At 42.5% G+C, this 13883-nt stretch overlaps 1 protein-coding gene across 1 annotated transcript in view; it reads right to left on the reverse strand.

Moving 5' to 3' along the window:
* SPON1 (spondin 1) overlaps window positions 1–13883 on the reverse strand; it is a 376259-nt gene that overhangs the window by 310266 nt on the left and 52110 nt on the right. The window contains exon 3 of the mRNA XM_006027949.3: window positions 6714–6847. Within this exon, the coding sequence (XP_006028011.1) occupies window positions 6714–6847 (134 nt within the window). The remainder of the gene's footprint in view (window positions 1–6713; window positions 6848–13883) is intronic.

Below are 13883 nucleotides of genomic sequence, written 5' to 3' on the forward strand. Positions count from 1 at the left end.
GTTGGCTGGAGTTCGTTCCTAGCCCCCCCCCCCCCCCCAACACACACACACTGCCGACGGCATCTGCAGGTGGTCGCTGATCGCCGCTCAGCACTCAGCCCCCCCACACTGCCAAGACCACTGTGGCCACCTGCAGGCAGTCCCTACTCAGCCAACCGTTGCCGCCAAAATCACCACAGCCACCTGCAGGTGGTCCCCACTCACCACCACCTGCGGGCGGTCACCGTGCTCCCCCTCCCCCGCCCCCCAGCCTCAGGAGGCAGGAGGCATTCATGATAGGTTGATATGCCTAGTGAATAATTGGCTATCAGTATTGGCCAATAAAATCTTTATTGGTGCACCCTTACTGGATACCAAAATATTTCAGTAGGCACACATGCACAGATATGATCCCAGAACAGGTGAAAAGAAGAGTTTACTTGAGTTTGAGATTTTGGGTTCCTTTGAAATCTATGTCAGGTTGTCTAATGTATCAACTTAAAATTGGATGTAAGCCCAAAGGGGAAAATTATATGCAAATCAAAAACCTGAAGTTGTAGTTTGACACCACTCACAGACACAATAGAGGTTGGGAGAAAGACGGATGTCAAAAGATGAAGCTGCTCATCACTGGAGCTTGATCATTGGATCAAAAAGATCTGTTCTAGGACTCTTTTAAGATGCTTTGGAAGTCTGCACTAGGTTTGCTACCAGCATAGCCAACCTGCCAGTGACATGATTTCCCAGTGAAGATGGTTTAAAAGAATACAGGCACTGATATTCTGAATATGTCAGAGCTCTTATTTGAAAGAACCTGTGCCACTTTCAAGTTGTTTAACCCTCTGGTGGCTACTTATAGCCAAAAGAAGAGGAGTTAATAAATCATGAGGAAGATTAGTTATGCAGAAATGAACACATTCCATGCTTTCCCTCAAAAAGAATAAAGCATTCTTTTCGACATGGTTTCAAACAGTTTTCCTAGGAACAAGCCCAGAAGCAATCTTAATATAGATATTTGACATAGGAAACAAGAAAAGTAACATACCCTGGATTTTCATCTGGTGGTTGTTTAAGTATCATAAAGAGAGAAGTGAAAAACTTGTAAAAATGTCATTTATCATATGAATTACACTAATTACCAGAAATGTCAGTTATTCTCTGATCCTGTTAAAGTACTACGTAAGGTTTATTTTCTAAATGGTAAATTGAATATGGAATCTATCTGAACATGACCAGTGTTTATTACCTGAATGCGTACAGTCATAAACCTGACCAGATGCTAAACAAGAAAAGGATAACTCACATCTTGCAGTATTTAAGATATGCTAAAAGGCTAACAAGTTTTTAATTAATTTCTGAAGTATAAATATTAGGGCTGTGTAAAGCTTCAGTCCCTGATTTGATTCGGTGGAGATTCGGCCCAATTTGGTGGCTGCATCTCCAAATCCGAATCAAATCAGAGGACCCTTTAATCTCTCTGAATCAAATTGGAACCCTCCGAATCAAGTAAGAGAGATTCGGAAAGATTCAGAGATTCAAACAGAGAGACAGCTTTAAATGTTTTTTCTACATACCTCTAGGTAGCAGGCAGCTCATGAATGCTGCAATCCTGGGGCACGTGGAACATCCCACAGAAGCGTGGTGGGGTCCCCAGCTTCCTCGGCAGCAGATCCAGAAGTGGACCAGAAGCACTTCCAGTCCACTTCTACATCTGCTGAGGAGTGCACCAGGGGGTCCCCCCACACCTCCTGGCTTGGCAACTGGTGCCTCCTGGGTCTGGGAGGGGGGACACTGGGGATCCCCCTGCAGCTGATCGCCAAACCTGGGGAGCCTCGGGGGGAAGCCAACGCTCACCCTGGCAGACCAGCAAGTGGACTGGAAGTACTTCTGGTCCACTTCCAGGTTCACTGCTGAGGACATGGAAGCCCCCCACCCCACCATGCTCCTGTGGGATGCTCCATGAGCCCCATCATCATGAGCTATACCTGCTACCTCAAGATATGTAGAAAAAACTTTTAAAAGCTGTGTCTATGTCTGAATCACTGATTCTCTGAATCAGCATCAAATCTTCAGATTCGGATTCGGCCAAATCAAATCAGGGACAGTGATCCAAATCAACAATTCAAATCACTGTCCCTGATTCGGGCTGTATCCAAATTGAATAGGGCCCACTTAGCACACCGCTAATAAATATATGTTTGGTCAATAGTTTTCCCACTATGCATTTTAATATATACTAAGCTAAAACATTTACAGAATTTTCTTGATTCTATTATAATCTTCTCTTTATACTTTCAGGAAACTGGTTTACTACACATTTTCCTTAGGTTCCGAGTATCAGACAGCTAACTTTGCTGCTCAAAGATGTAGGGGAAATCATGCTGACCACACACAGTTCACTCACAGGAATATGATTACTCTTATCCCTAAGTTTCCAGAGCTGAATGATTAGTTTGAGAGGCTATCCTCCAGCCTAATTAAGTGTAGCCTACACCATACATACACTAAGTCATCCTTCTTCCTTTTTAGTCAACTTTGTCACTCGTATTGAAATCCATTCAATGATGGAATGTAAGACTTTCCTTTTCTAAGATCATTGAGGGTAGTAGTATCAAAACAAAGACCCATCTTCTTAGATTAATGGAAATGTCAAAGGCTCTCTCTGCATATGAAAACTATATCTTGAATGTAGATGTAGAAAGGAGGACACAAGTAATTGAAATGAAGTGCTACAGACAACTGAAAGATACTGTATTCAGTTTACAGGACAAATCAAATCAGAGACAAGATTACTGATGCTGTTGGAAAATATATGACCCTCGTTGGCAGTTCTGAGAAACTAAACATAATGAGACATCCTTATTTTGTCACCCTTCCAAGGAAAAAGTAAACAGAAGGAGAAAAAGGTTGACCAAGGAAAACACTAATAGACAACATTACTAAATGGACAAGAAAGGCCAAAATAGACCTTCTTTATTTGGTCAAAGATCAGTGACGAAGTGAGGTCACAGGCAGCCTATTATGATGGAGCCCTATGACTTTGAAGGTGATGGGAACCTGAAAGAATGACTTGTCAATAGGGTTAATCTCCACCTACTTTTTTTTTCTTGCAAAAACAGAATACCTCTTCAACTTTCAAAGCATACAGGTAATATTTGGCAATTAAAAGTTGCAACTGGGGAAAAGTCTTTAATTAACAATCAGTAGTGATGTCTGGAGGACTGCTGGCAGTCATAAAAACCCCACAATATTAATAGATTTCATTCCACTCAGCTTCTGTTAAAAGAGTAATTGAGGCATAGTAAGTATGCAAGGGAAAACGAAGCAAGAAAAAAAGACCATAGCTTGACTTACTAAAAAATAGAAAAGTGTGTACTGATTATAATGGGTCTCTTCCCTCTGGAAGCTTCTCCACTTCTGAGCTATGATAAAGAATCTATCATCATCCATTTTTAATAGCTATAAAGAGAGGTTGCTTTGGCTCCCTTGACCAGGTTCACTTCCAGAAGCTCCAGCCATGACTTCAGTTGTTTACTGTAACCTGCGTTAGGACTTGGAGAGTATAAGCCATGATCCAGCAAAGCACTCTACCTTGTATCAACTTAAAGCACATGCTTCTGTCTCATTGAGTTGATCTCAAGCCTAGGTCCCAGTGAAGTATTTTGCTGCTTTTGGGCTTCACTTAGTGTTGCATATTATCAGTAATAGTTATCCATTGCAATACAGTCTAGGACAGTGGTTCTCAAACTTTTTTTTTTTCCCCAGCTTGAAAATTGCTGTCTCTCTCACCGGACCACTTAATAAACTTTTTTTTGTTCTACAAATCAAAGCACACAACTCATATTTTAACATCAGTAGTCTTACCTTATAAGTACAGATTTTCTCGATTGTTCTGCAACCTTTCTGCGGACCACCTGAATGGAGCTCGCAGACCAGTGGTGGTCCACAGACCAGAGTTTGAGAATCTCTGGTCTAGGAGGATTGAAAGAGCTCAAAGAGGCCAAGTCTTCAGGCTCCTGTGATGCAATAATTCAGTGGGAGTGAGGTAACTGCTGATGTGGTTCAGATGTCAAAGTTCAACATTGCAAGTTTATTTTATGCAAATCTTATCCAATTTAAAAAGGATTGATACTTGTATTAGAAAGCAAGGTACTGTGTGCGTGGAGGAGGGAAGCAAAATTAAAATACATACTAATACTACACTCAAAATGTAGTTAAAATAGGCAGCTACACAGCAAGCTCTCACGCTTATTCCATCCCCAAAGATTTTCTTGCTGAACCTAGAATCTTGACTTTCAAGCAACAGTTTTCTTCCAGACAAACATAATATGGACAGTGAGTGGACAGGTTTTCTATGACTGCTGGCCAAATGCATGTTTGAAGACATCTATCTTTAGAGGTAATAGATTTTACTAACAAGGAAAATAAACTTAGTGCTCTAAATAGACCAAAGTCTCCTCTCCTTTAAAGTGGTGCAAATCCCGAGCTAATTTCCTGGAAGCCTCTGAATTTAGGCTTTAATAATGAGACCAGCAACTTATTTCTTTGGAGATAAGCTACACTTAACTGATGACTACCTTATCTTCTTGAGGCCTGTTTTTCTTCTCAATAGAATTGTTAAAGAGGAAAATTCAAAATAAGCTTAAGAATGCTGACATTTGGAGGAAATTATCAGAGTAAAATCCTAAAGACTGATCTACATTTCCTCATTTGAGTTGAGTTAACTGCACTCCACCACGTGCACAAAAAGGGAAATAAGTTCACACTGTTAACAGTTGCCTTCCTCAGAATTCAAAGCATGGAAATGTCCCTGGGATGGTTTTGGACACAAGTCTTTGCAATAATAGATGTTTTCATACTGTCATTTTTTCATATCATTAAAGCTCTCATGGATGGAAGAAGTGTTGAGAAAATGGTGTCTAACATATCTATGAGTATATGGGATGTGACCATGAAGAGGACTAACTGTAAACCCTATAATTTAAATGTGCTCAATGCTTTACATGCAAATGGAGAAATGTTAATAGTGTTAAGGTAATGCCAAAAGCACACTAGTAATTGCTATGTGTGGTACTAACCAGCCTTGTATTGTGGTGGAAATGAATGCCATTATAATTTTAATCCCTGGCTCCAACAATTCACAATAAAAAGTAGCTGCTTCATTCTGAGATGTTTCATTCTGCCTTTGAATTATTCTCAGAATTATAGCAGTCAGTTTCACTTTTTAATCAATGAACAATTAGTTGGGGCAAGTATGTATGTTCTCCTGAACTTCTACCCCAAACCAGCAAACAACCAAGTGCTTTATTCACATTCACCAAAACATAGACGTCTAAAGTATTAAAACAAACTTCAAATACATTCCCATCAGACAAGTTTTTCCATCAGAACCTACATTTTGTGAAATACTGAAAGCTTAGCAGCTTTGAAATGGTTCTGCATTTAGATGACATAGTACAGAACCTAGGGCTGCTGATTTAGTAGGTGGTTCTCTCTCTCCCAATTAATATCCTACAATTCTATGAGAGGCAACCTACCAGTAGTGGCAATGGGCTATCTTTATAGCAGGTGTAAAAACAAATTTACTCGGACCACTTTGTAACCATGAAAGAGCCCACAATACTTATTGCAAGGAGAGGGTGATAAATAATTATGATGTTCTGGTGAAATTCCAACTCAGTTTGATTTGTATGGCATGGTTTCAATAGGGATGACCCTGCCTCAGGCAGGGCGTTGGACTAGTGACTAGATGATCTATAGAGGTTCCTTCCAGCCCTACTTCTCGATGATTTCTATGAACTAATACTAATAATTATTAGTATTGTAGTGTAATTAGAGGCCCTTAAGGTACATAAAGGGCCACTGTGCTCAAGTAATGAAATGAGAATCCTAGCTTGCAATCTGAGGATAGCACATATCAGGGGATATAACAAAGGACAGAAAGAACAAGCCAAGAGAAAAAAATATTATTCATTTAATAAGAAGCCACCATACATCATCTGCCCATCAATTAAATGTTTTGTAGCCTGCCGTATGTGGAGAACATATAGCCACATATCTTATGTCATTAGAACGAAACACTATCCACTACTTACCTCAATGCCTTCAAGAAATTAATGCCCAGAGAAAGGAGAACTTATTCAAATACAGTTCACATGAGAAGAAAGTGATGCTTGTGGCAAAGGGAATCACTTCCCTGCTAAACAACTCACTGACATAGACTGAATCTACCCAAGATGCTGATGGGCCTCTTAAAAACCTGTTTGTTCAAACTGTTCTTAAATCAGCTTGGCTGTAAACCAGCCCTACCAACACTATACTTTAAAGTGTTGTTGTAAGTCTAAATCAGGAAATAAAAGTTCAATCGCAAACACATTTAGCTGCTCAGTACAGCTTCTGTCCTGCTTATGTTGATCAAATTGAAAAAAAAAAAACTCTGGCATCACAGATGGACTTGAAGACCTTGACAAAAAATTAAAACCCTGATTTTTACCTCAGCATCAACTTGGCTGCCAGCATTACGGGCACAATTTTCTCACCACTAGTTCAGAAGTCAAATAGTTGATATTCTATGTCAGTGTGACTGGGGACCACAGTTTGACTTGGGAGTCAGTTTTGAAGAGGTAAAGTCTTACTAAAGCCTGGTTCCAAATGTAAAAACTACTACTGCCTCATGTGCATCAAATCAATACAAAATTTCATTTGTAAATTTAAATCCACATAAAAATACTTACTTCAAAATTACACATCCGGTACCAGCAGGAGGTGCTGTCCAGAAAACTTGAATACGTGTCCTCCTTCTTGGAGTACTCTCAGTAACAGCGACAGGACAATTGCTCATGAACTGTGTTTCTTCTTCATCTATAATCTAAAAAAAAATATATAAGATTTCTTATATAGACAATACCTCCAGAACATTTTATTTTACCGTCTCATATAAATAGAAAATTCTATTTAAATGCATATTTTTAGATTACCAGTCTTTTTTGCAAGTTGAGGTGTCACAGTCTGTTAACATACTTAGAAAATAAAGAACTAAAAGAAAAGTTGAAGTTCTAGGTTAAGTGAAGTTGCGTCTTTCTGAATATGGCTGAATATGTAAGGTTGGGTTGACTTTTTTAATTACAGCTTCACATAAATGTTTACAGAGATAACAATAAAATACGAAACCCTTCCAGTATTTATCAATGGGAAATGGAACGTAGTATATAACATAGTTCTCGTTTTAATCAAACTTTCAAGTACATCTATTTTTTTATGTTCTACAGAAGCAGTGGGTACATCCACACATGCAGGCACCATGGGGCCGCAGGTCCAAGGGGGAGGATGCCGTCACAGGTGGCAGCCCCCACTGCCAAACTGCTGTAGTGGGTAGAGGGTGCAGGAGCCACTCTAGGTTTGGGCTGCTTCAGCAGTTCAGCTGGCACAAGGGGTAGTGTCCCCAGATACCAACTGGTTGGACTCAGCTCAACTCCTGAGAGCAAGTAACCATGAGCACCAGGCCAGCTTTAGCTGTCACCTAGGGTCCCGACACCGCATGCAGAAGCCACATGCCCTTGGGCCAGGCCAGGTACTGCCTCCATGTGCCCCGCACACCATCGGGCTGGGCTGGCTTCATGGAAGCAGGAGCTGGCCTGGCCTAAGGGTGCACAGCATCTGGATGCAGTGCCAGGACCCCAGGTGACAGCAAGAACCAGCCTGAAAATGCTTTTCAGGTGCTGCAACAGACATGTGCTCACTCGTCTGAATGTGGCCAGTAAGGCTAAAATCTTATTCCCATTCATAAAACAGTTTCATAGCATATCTCCATATGTGAGACAATTTGCATACGTTCTTTCTTCATGTAGTTGCCAATCAGTTCACAAATGGAAAGAGAATAAAAATTATGAAATTGTTACCATGAATACTTGAACCAATAGCTGTATTAAATTGATGAACAGTGTAGACTAAATTAGAGTCTGTGGCCATATCTACACATGGTGTGGACTTTTGGTTGCCTAGGGACAACTAGCAGTGGTGCACCTTGCACTGCTGCTAGTAGTCCCTGAGGAATGCCCATGCCACATGCCCTCTGGCACATGGCAAGTTACCCTGTGGGAGGTAGGGGAGGCTGGAGCACTGGACTGGCCCCAGCAGCCTTACCTGGGGTCCTGGGGCCCTCCTGGAGCTACAAAGGCAATGATTCTGCTGCATGGAGCCTGGCCAGCAGCCGCAGCATGACCGGCTTTTATTTCCTCCAGCATGCTGAGGCAGTGTGCTGGACCAGCTGGGACATGCAGCAGGCATAGAGATGCACCGGCCAGGTGTTAAAGCATCTCATTGGAGGACCCAGCCTCCAGTTGTTTTGGGGCACACTCCAAGAACATGCCCTGTGCCGCTTTTTTCTGGTGCATTTTCTTTTGATACCGGGATTTCCCGGTATCAAACTTACAGTCAACACTGCAAACATTTTTCATTTGTGGTGTACCTCCTGCAACATCTCAGACTGCTATGAGATGCCACAGGCAAGTGCTCATTCATTTGGATGCGGACTGTGAGACTATGGTTTTGGCTCAAAGATGCCTGCACAAATACAATTCTCTTCACCATTTGTGGCTGTGTCTACACATGACGCTGACTGCGTAGACATTACTATACAGTCATTTAATACTTTATAAACATGCCAACAAATGTCTTTTTGGGACACTACTGCACAATAGCCTAATACTACTGTGCAGGAATGTCGTATCACAGTTTTTACTATGTGACACTACAGGTTTTAATTTTAGACTTGGGTTTGAATAAATGCAAAAACCTCAAAGAGGACAGAGGTGAAACTGGGAAAGTCTGTTTTTGTTTGGAAACACAAAATGCTATAATTTAATATTTTCACTTCAAAATCATAAAATGACTGACATTAACTTGAGGAAGCACTGACTGCCTCCAAACTGGAACCAGTTTTAGTTACTGAGATGTAATGTTAGCTTGTTGGTAAATTTTTTTGATTTCAAGTTTATAAGACTCAAAACTTCAGTGGTTTTAGCTGTTGTTATTTTTTTTACTCATTAGAAATAAAGCAACGATATTGAATGAAAAACACTGTTATGGATTAGACATTCATTTGTTTAAGAGAGGTAACTCTCACTGAAGCATGACTATTTCAATTGCTTATGCTTTAGGTTTATATATTACCTATAAATTTTGCTAGGCTAGTCAGATACATGTCTCACCAATTTGAATTAACATGAAGTATGCAAGTCTTTAAAATTAATTCACTCATATCATATCCCATACAAGTTTATGGTATTTTTCATCGTTAATTTATAACAACTTTATCATAACAATTTTGCTGTGTAAATGTTTTTTATTCCTCAACTGAACAGGTACAATATTTAAAATGACCAAATAACATTTATTCATTTGCTAGTTATTACTCAAGACCTCTAAGTCTGAATAGTCTGGGTTTTTGCTGAAATTCCAGGTACTTTAAAAAAAAAATTATAGGAATATAAAAAAAAAAAAAAAAAAAAAAAAAAAAAAAAAAAAAAGAAGCAGAAATCCATATGCCCCGAAACAGAAAATAATAGAAGCTGCTTTACAGTTTGGCATTGAGGAAGTAAATTTAAACAAGTGTTGTTTCTTTAACCATCTATGATTGATGGTCTTTCCTTCTGTAACATCATAATATTGCTGGGTTTATCAATCACCATGGAGTGTAGAATGTCACGTTCTAGAAGACCAGACCTATTTAGCCAAGCAGGCAATGTATTACCTCAGCTTCTTAGAACCATAACTTGAGACAAAACCCTTAGGCAAAACTAATCCAACCCTCTGTTTTTCCTACTTCTATTTCCTTTGCTTCTTCAATGCCCTGGGAAATAAAAACCACCCTATACATAATAGTGAAACAAGCTGAAAAATAAGAAAAGCTTAATGTTTACTCAGAAGAGCTGGTGTTAGGTAACAGTGGAGAAAAGCATGACACTATTAGCTGATATTGTGTACAGTATTATCCTTAGCATTATGAAAAGCGTAACAATTCTGGTTCTAACCTAGCCCAAGTTATATACCATCACACATTCTTCATTCAATCAAAACTCCCACTGAAATAAACTACTTGAGAATTCAAATGCAAGTCAGAGTATCATAACCTGGCCCGGAGTTATGCAACACACATTTCTGAGAGGTAGGCCCATAAATATTATCATCTTGAATTTGCAGATAGGAAAAGTAAGACAAACAACTGCACAGTTATTACTGCATAGTCATTTAGCATTTGTATAAACAAGCCGAACACAGCTTCTGGTAACGCTGACTGTTCAGCAGATTGCACAGTAGTAACATCTCGCTTCCTGCCACACAGTGCTACTGTGCAGCAGTAATGAGCTACTGTGTAGTCAGCATCTTGTGTACATGAGCCCACAGAGTGAAAGAATTGTGATATGGACCCATGTGTCTTGACCACTCAATAACTTGTAAAACCCCATTTCTGGTTATTTGGGGAACACCTACATTTTTTCTTTAAAAATAAAAATTAAGAAAAGACAAGAAATGTCCTTCTCCTTTCCTCTCAAAACCCATTTTTATCTCTTAAACCAAAATATAAATATTTTTTTTTTCCAAATGAAGGAAACTGTAGGTAAGGCCTTCTCACCTTCTTTCTATCCCTACAACCACTAAACTCTCCCACCATTTCCCTCTTTTCCTCTCCTATTGATTGAGTATTGCGTTCATGAAAGCTCGTGCTCTATTATTTAGTCCATAAAATGCGTATCTACTAGGGCTGTGCAAAGCTTCGGTAGCCAATTTGGTTCAGAGGAGATTCAGCCCTATTTGGCAGCCAAATCTCTGAATCCAAATTGAATCAGGAGACCCATTAATCTCTCCAAATCAAATTGGAAACCTCCAAATTGATTCAGAGAGATTCGAAGATTTGGCCATAGACCGTACAAGCAGGCACTAGGTAGTACCAGAAGGAGCAGCTGGGGGAGCAGCCAGACGAGCCCTGGCTTGAGCCAGCAGCCTCAGGAGAAGATGCAGCTCATCTGGCTTCTTCTCCAGCTGCGCCCCCACCAGGGTGAGGCAGGAAGTGCTGGCAGGCCCAGGAGAAGCTGCGGGGGCTGGAGAAAATGATTGGGGAGCTGGGGGATCAAACCAGGAGCTGGGGGATCAAACTGAGAACTGGTGGGAAGCCCCTGTTCATTCCCCCAGGCCTCGATCATTCCCCTTTGCTCCCCAACCATTCCCCGTCAGCCCCCACAGCTTCTCCCGGGACTGTCAGCACTGCCTGCCTCGCCCCAGCAGGAGGGCAGGCAGGGGAACAGCCAGACAAGCCGCGGCTTCTCCCAGGGCTGCCAGCTCAAGCTGGGGCTCATCCAGCTGCTTCCACTGGCACTGCCTGACTGTACAGTCTACGGTCAAATAAGATTCGGCACTGAATATCTTCAGATTCGGATTCAACCAAATTGAATTGAGATAGTGATTTGAATCACCAAATTGAATCACTGTTCCATTGAATCCAAATCCGAAGCGAATACTTTCTGCTTCGCACAGGCCTAGTATCTACCTGGTCTTCTGCCTGACTGGAGACTAACTCGGCTAACTAGATCCCTCAGCCACCATTCTCCCAACAAAGGAAATAAAAGAGAAAAAAGGATGATAAATCAGAAATAGGGAGACAACACGAGTTTGAAGAGTGATAAGTAGGCATGAGGAAAAGAGAAAAGGGTATTTTTAGAAGAAGCAAAGAAGCACAGGGAATGCATTAACCCTCAGATAAGGTTCCTTGGGTGAATCTGATATCTTTTATTAGACCAACCCAAATGGTTGGAGAATAGTTATTAAGCGAGCTTTTGGGTTCAAAAACCCTTCGTCAAGCTAAGGAAGTTTCAGAAGTTGGTGTGCGCTCTTCCTGGATGGAATGAAAAGTAAAGAAGCCAGCAGCTGGACTGGTATGCATACAAGACAGGTAGTCAGTGAAAATGTAGATTGAGGAGTCAATGGGTGAGAGATAGGCAGGGGGGGGGGGGGGGGGGGGGGGGGGAGAGATATAATGTGTCATAAATCCATGATTTTTAGTATCCAGGAGGTTGATGAAGTGGAGTTCATAGGCTCGTCTCTGGGAAGGGTTTTGTAAGTTTCCTTTGAGGATCAGGACTGAGAGATTGGAGAGAGAGTGGTTTTCTTGTGAGAAATGTGCCCCCACAGGTAATTGGGTATTCCTGTCTTTGATAGATTTCCGGTGTGCATTCATTCTGGTGCGCAGTTGTTGTTTGGTCTCTCCTATGTATTTTCCATCAGGACATTTGGTACATTGGATGAGGTATATTACATTTCTGGAGGTGCAGCTGTAAGATCCAGGAATGCTGATGGCTCTGTTGTGGGGTGTAGTAATAGTGGGGGTAGTGGAGATGTGTTGGCAGGTTTTGCATTTCTTGTCATGGATTTTAAGAACCAAAAGAAGGTTCAAAGAGACAGTCCCACCAATATTAGATATTCTTATGTTGTGAGTATTTAAATTTTAAAAGCAAATACAATAACAAAATACAAAAAAGATATATATGGCTAAATAGCACAGATAAGGTATATCACAAAAATTAGTATAATTTTAAAATTTTTCTCAAGGCATAACAATCTTATCAATATTTGAAAGCAGTCTAATCTTAAAATGTCTAAATCTTAAACTCTTTAAAAGCCTTTAACAGGTGGTTAATCCATTAGGGCAGTAGTCACCAACCGGTCAATCGGAATCAACCTGTCAATCCTGGAGCCTCTTGCAGTCTTTCCTGGGCACACCCCCACTCCCCACAGCCCAGCAGGTCAGTTGGTGGGGGGAAGGGAAAGGGTGGGGGCCAGATTGAAGTCCCCACAGTGAGGGACAGAGTGTGACAGAGGCCCGTAAGGTGAGTGGGGCCCCGGCTGGGTGTGTGGTGGAAGGATCAAGCCCAAGCAGCTCATCCAGGGGCAATGAGGGAGGGAGCTCCTGCCACTGTGTGCACCCCAGCAGAGGCCCCAGCGGGCATGTGCCTCCCCATCTGTACATGTCAGAGATAGCTGCCTCTGCAGGCTGGGTTTTGTGCCCTGAACTCTGCTGCAGCCCACCTGGGAGGACCTGATGCCAAGTGCATCTGCCATGCATAGATCAGGGGGGCACGTGCCTGCCCCCAAACGTGGGGCAGTGCAGCTACAAGGTAGAGAGTGGGGCAGGGGCAGAGGCAAGCCCTGCACAGCTGGGGTGGGGTGGGGGACAGAGCTACAAGCTGCAAATCCAGGGGGTACGGTGAGGGCGAGGCATGTAGCCTGGGAGGGCACGGGGGGGCACTCACCCCTGGATCTGCATGCGAGGCAGAGCAGGCTGTACACAGGGGCTGGGGTGGCGCCGCACTGTTCCTGACAGGGGTATTTGGTCATGCTATGCTTGGGCCAGGTGATGGCAGCACCTGGGAGCAGGACCGTGGCGGGGGCTGCAGCCACCCCAAAATTCACTGTAACCCCCCCCACCCCCAACCCTGCTCCCAGTACCACCACCTAGTCCAAGAGCAGTGCAACCAAACACCCCTGCAGGAAGAGCACGGTGACACCCTGCATGCAGATCTGGAGGTACATGCCTCCTGTGCCCTCACGGGGTGCATGCCCCACCTCCCCACACTCTCCAGGTAAGCCACTCACAGCTCTGTCCCCCACCCTGCCCCAGCTGTGCAGGGTCTGCCCCTGCCCCACTCACTGCCATTGTGGGGGGATGACAGATCAAGGCCCCCAGCAGTGATGGAGGGAGTGGGACTGGGGCCTCAATCTTCCCTGTCCCCTCCCCAGCCCTTTCCCTTCCCACCTACCCAACCCAGGGGTGGGTGGTAGATCTTGGCTTCCTTTTAAATTCCAAAGGTGATCTCCAACTTAAAAAGGCTGGAGACCACTGCATTAGGGAA

The sequence above is a fragment of the Alligator sinensis genome, unplaced genomic scaffold (genome assembly GCF_000455745.1).
Source record: "Alligator sinensis unplaced genomic scaffold, ASM45574v1 scaffold1072_2, whole genome shotgun sequence".
NCBI classification, from domain to species: Eukaryota; Metazoa; Chordata; order Crocodylia; family Alligatoridae; genus Alligator; species Alligator sinensis.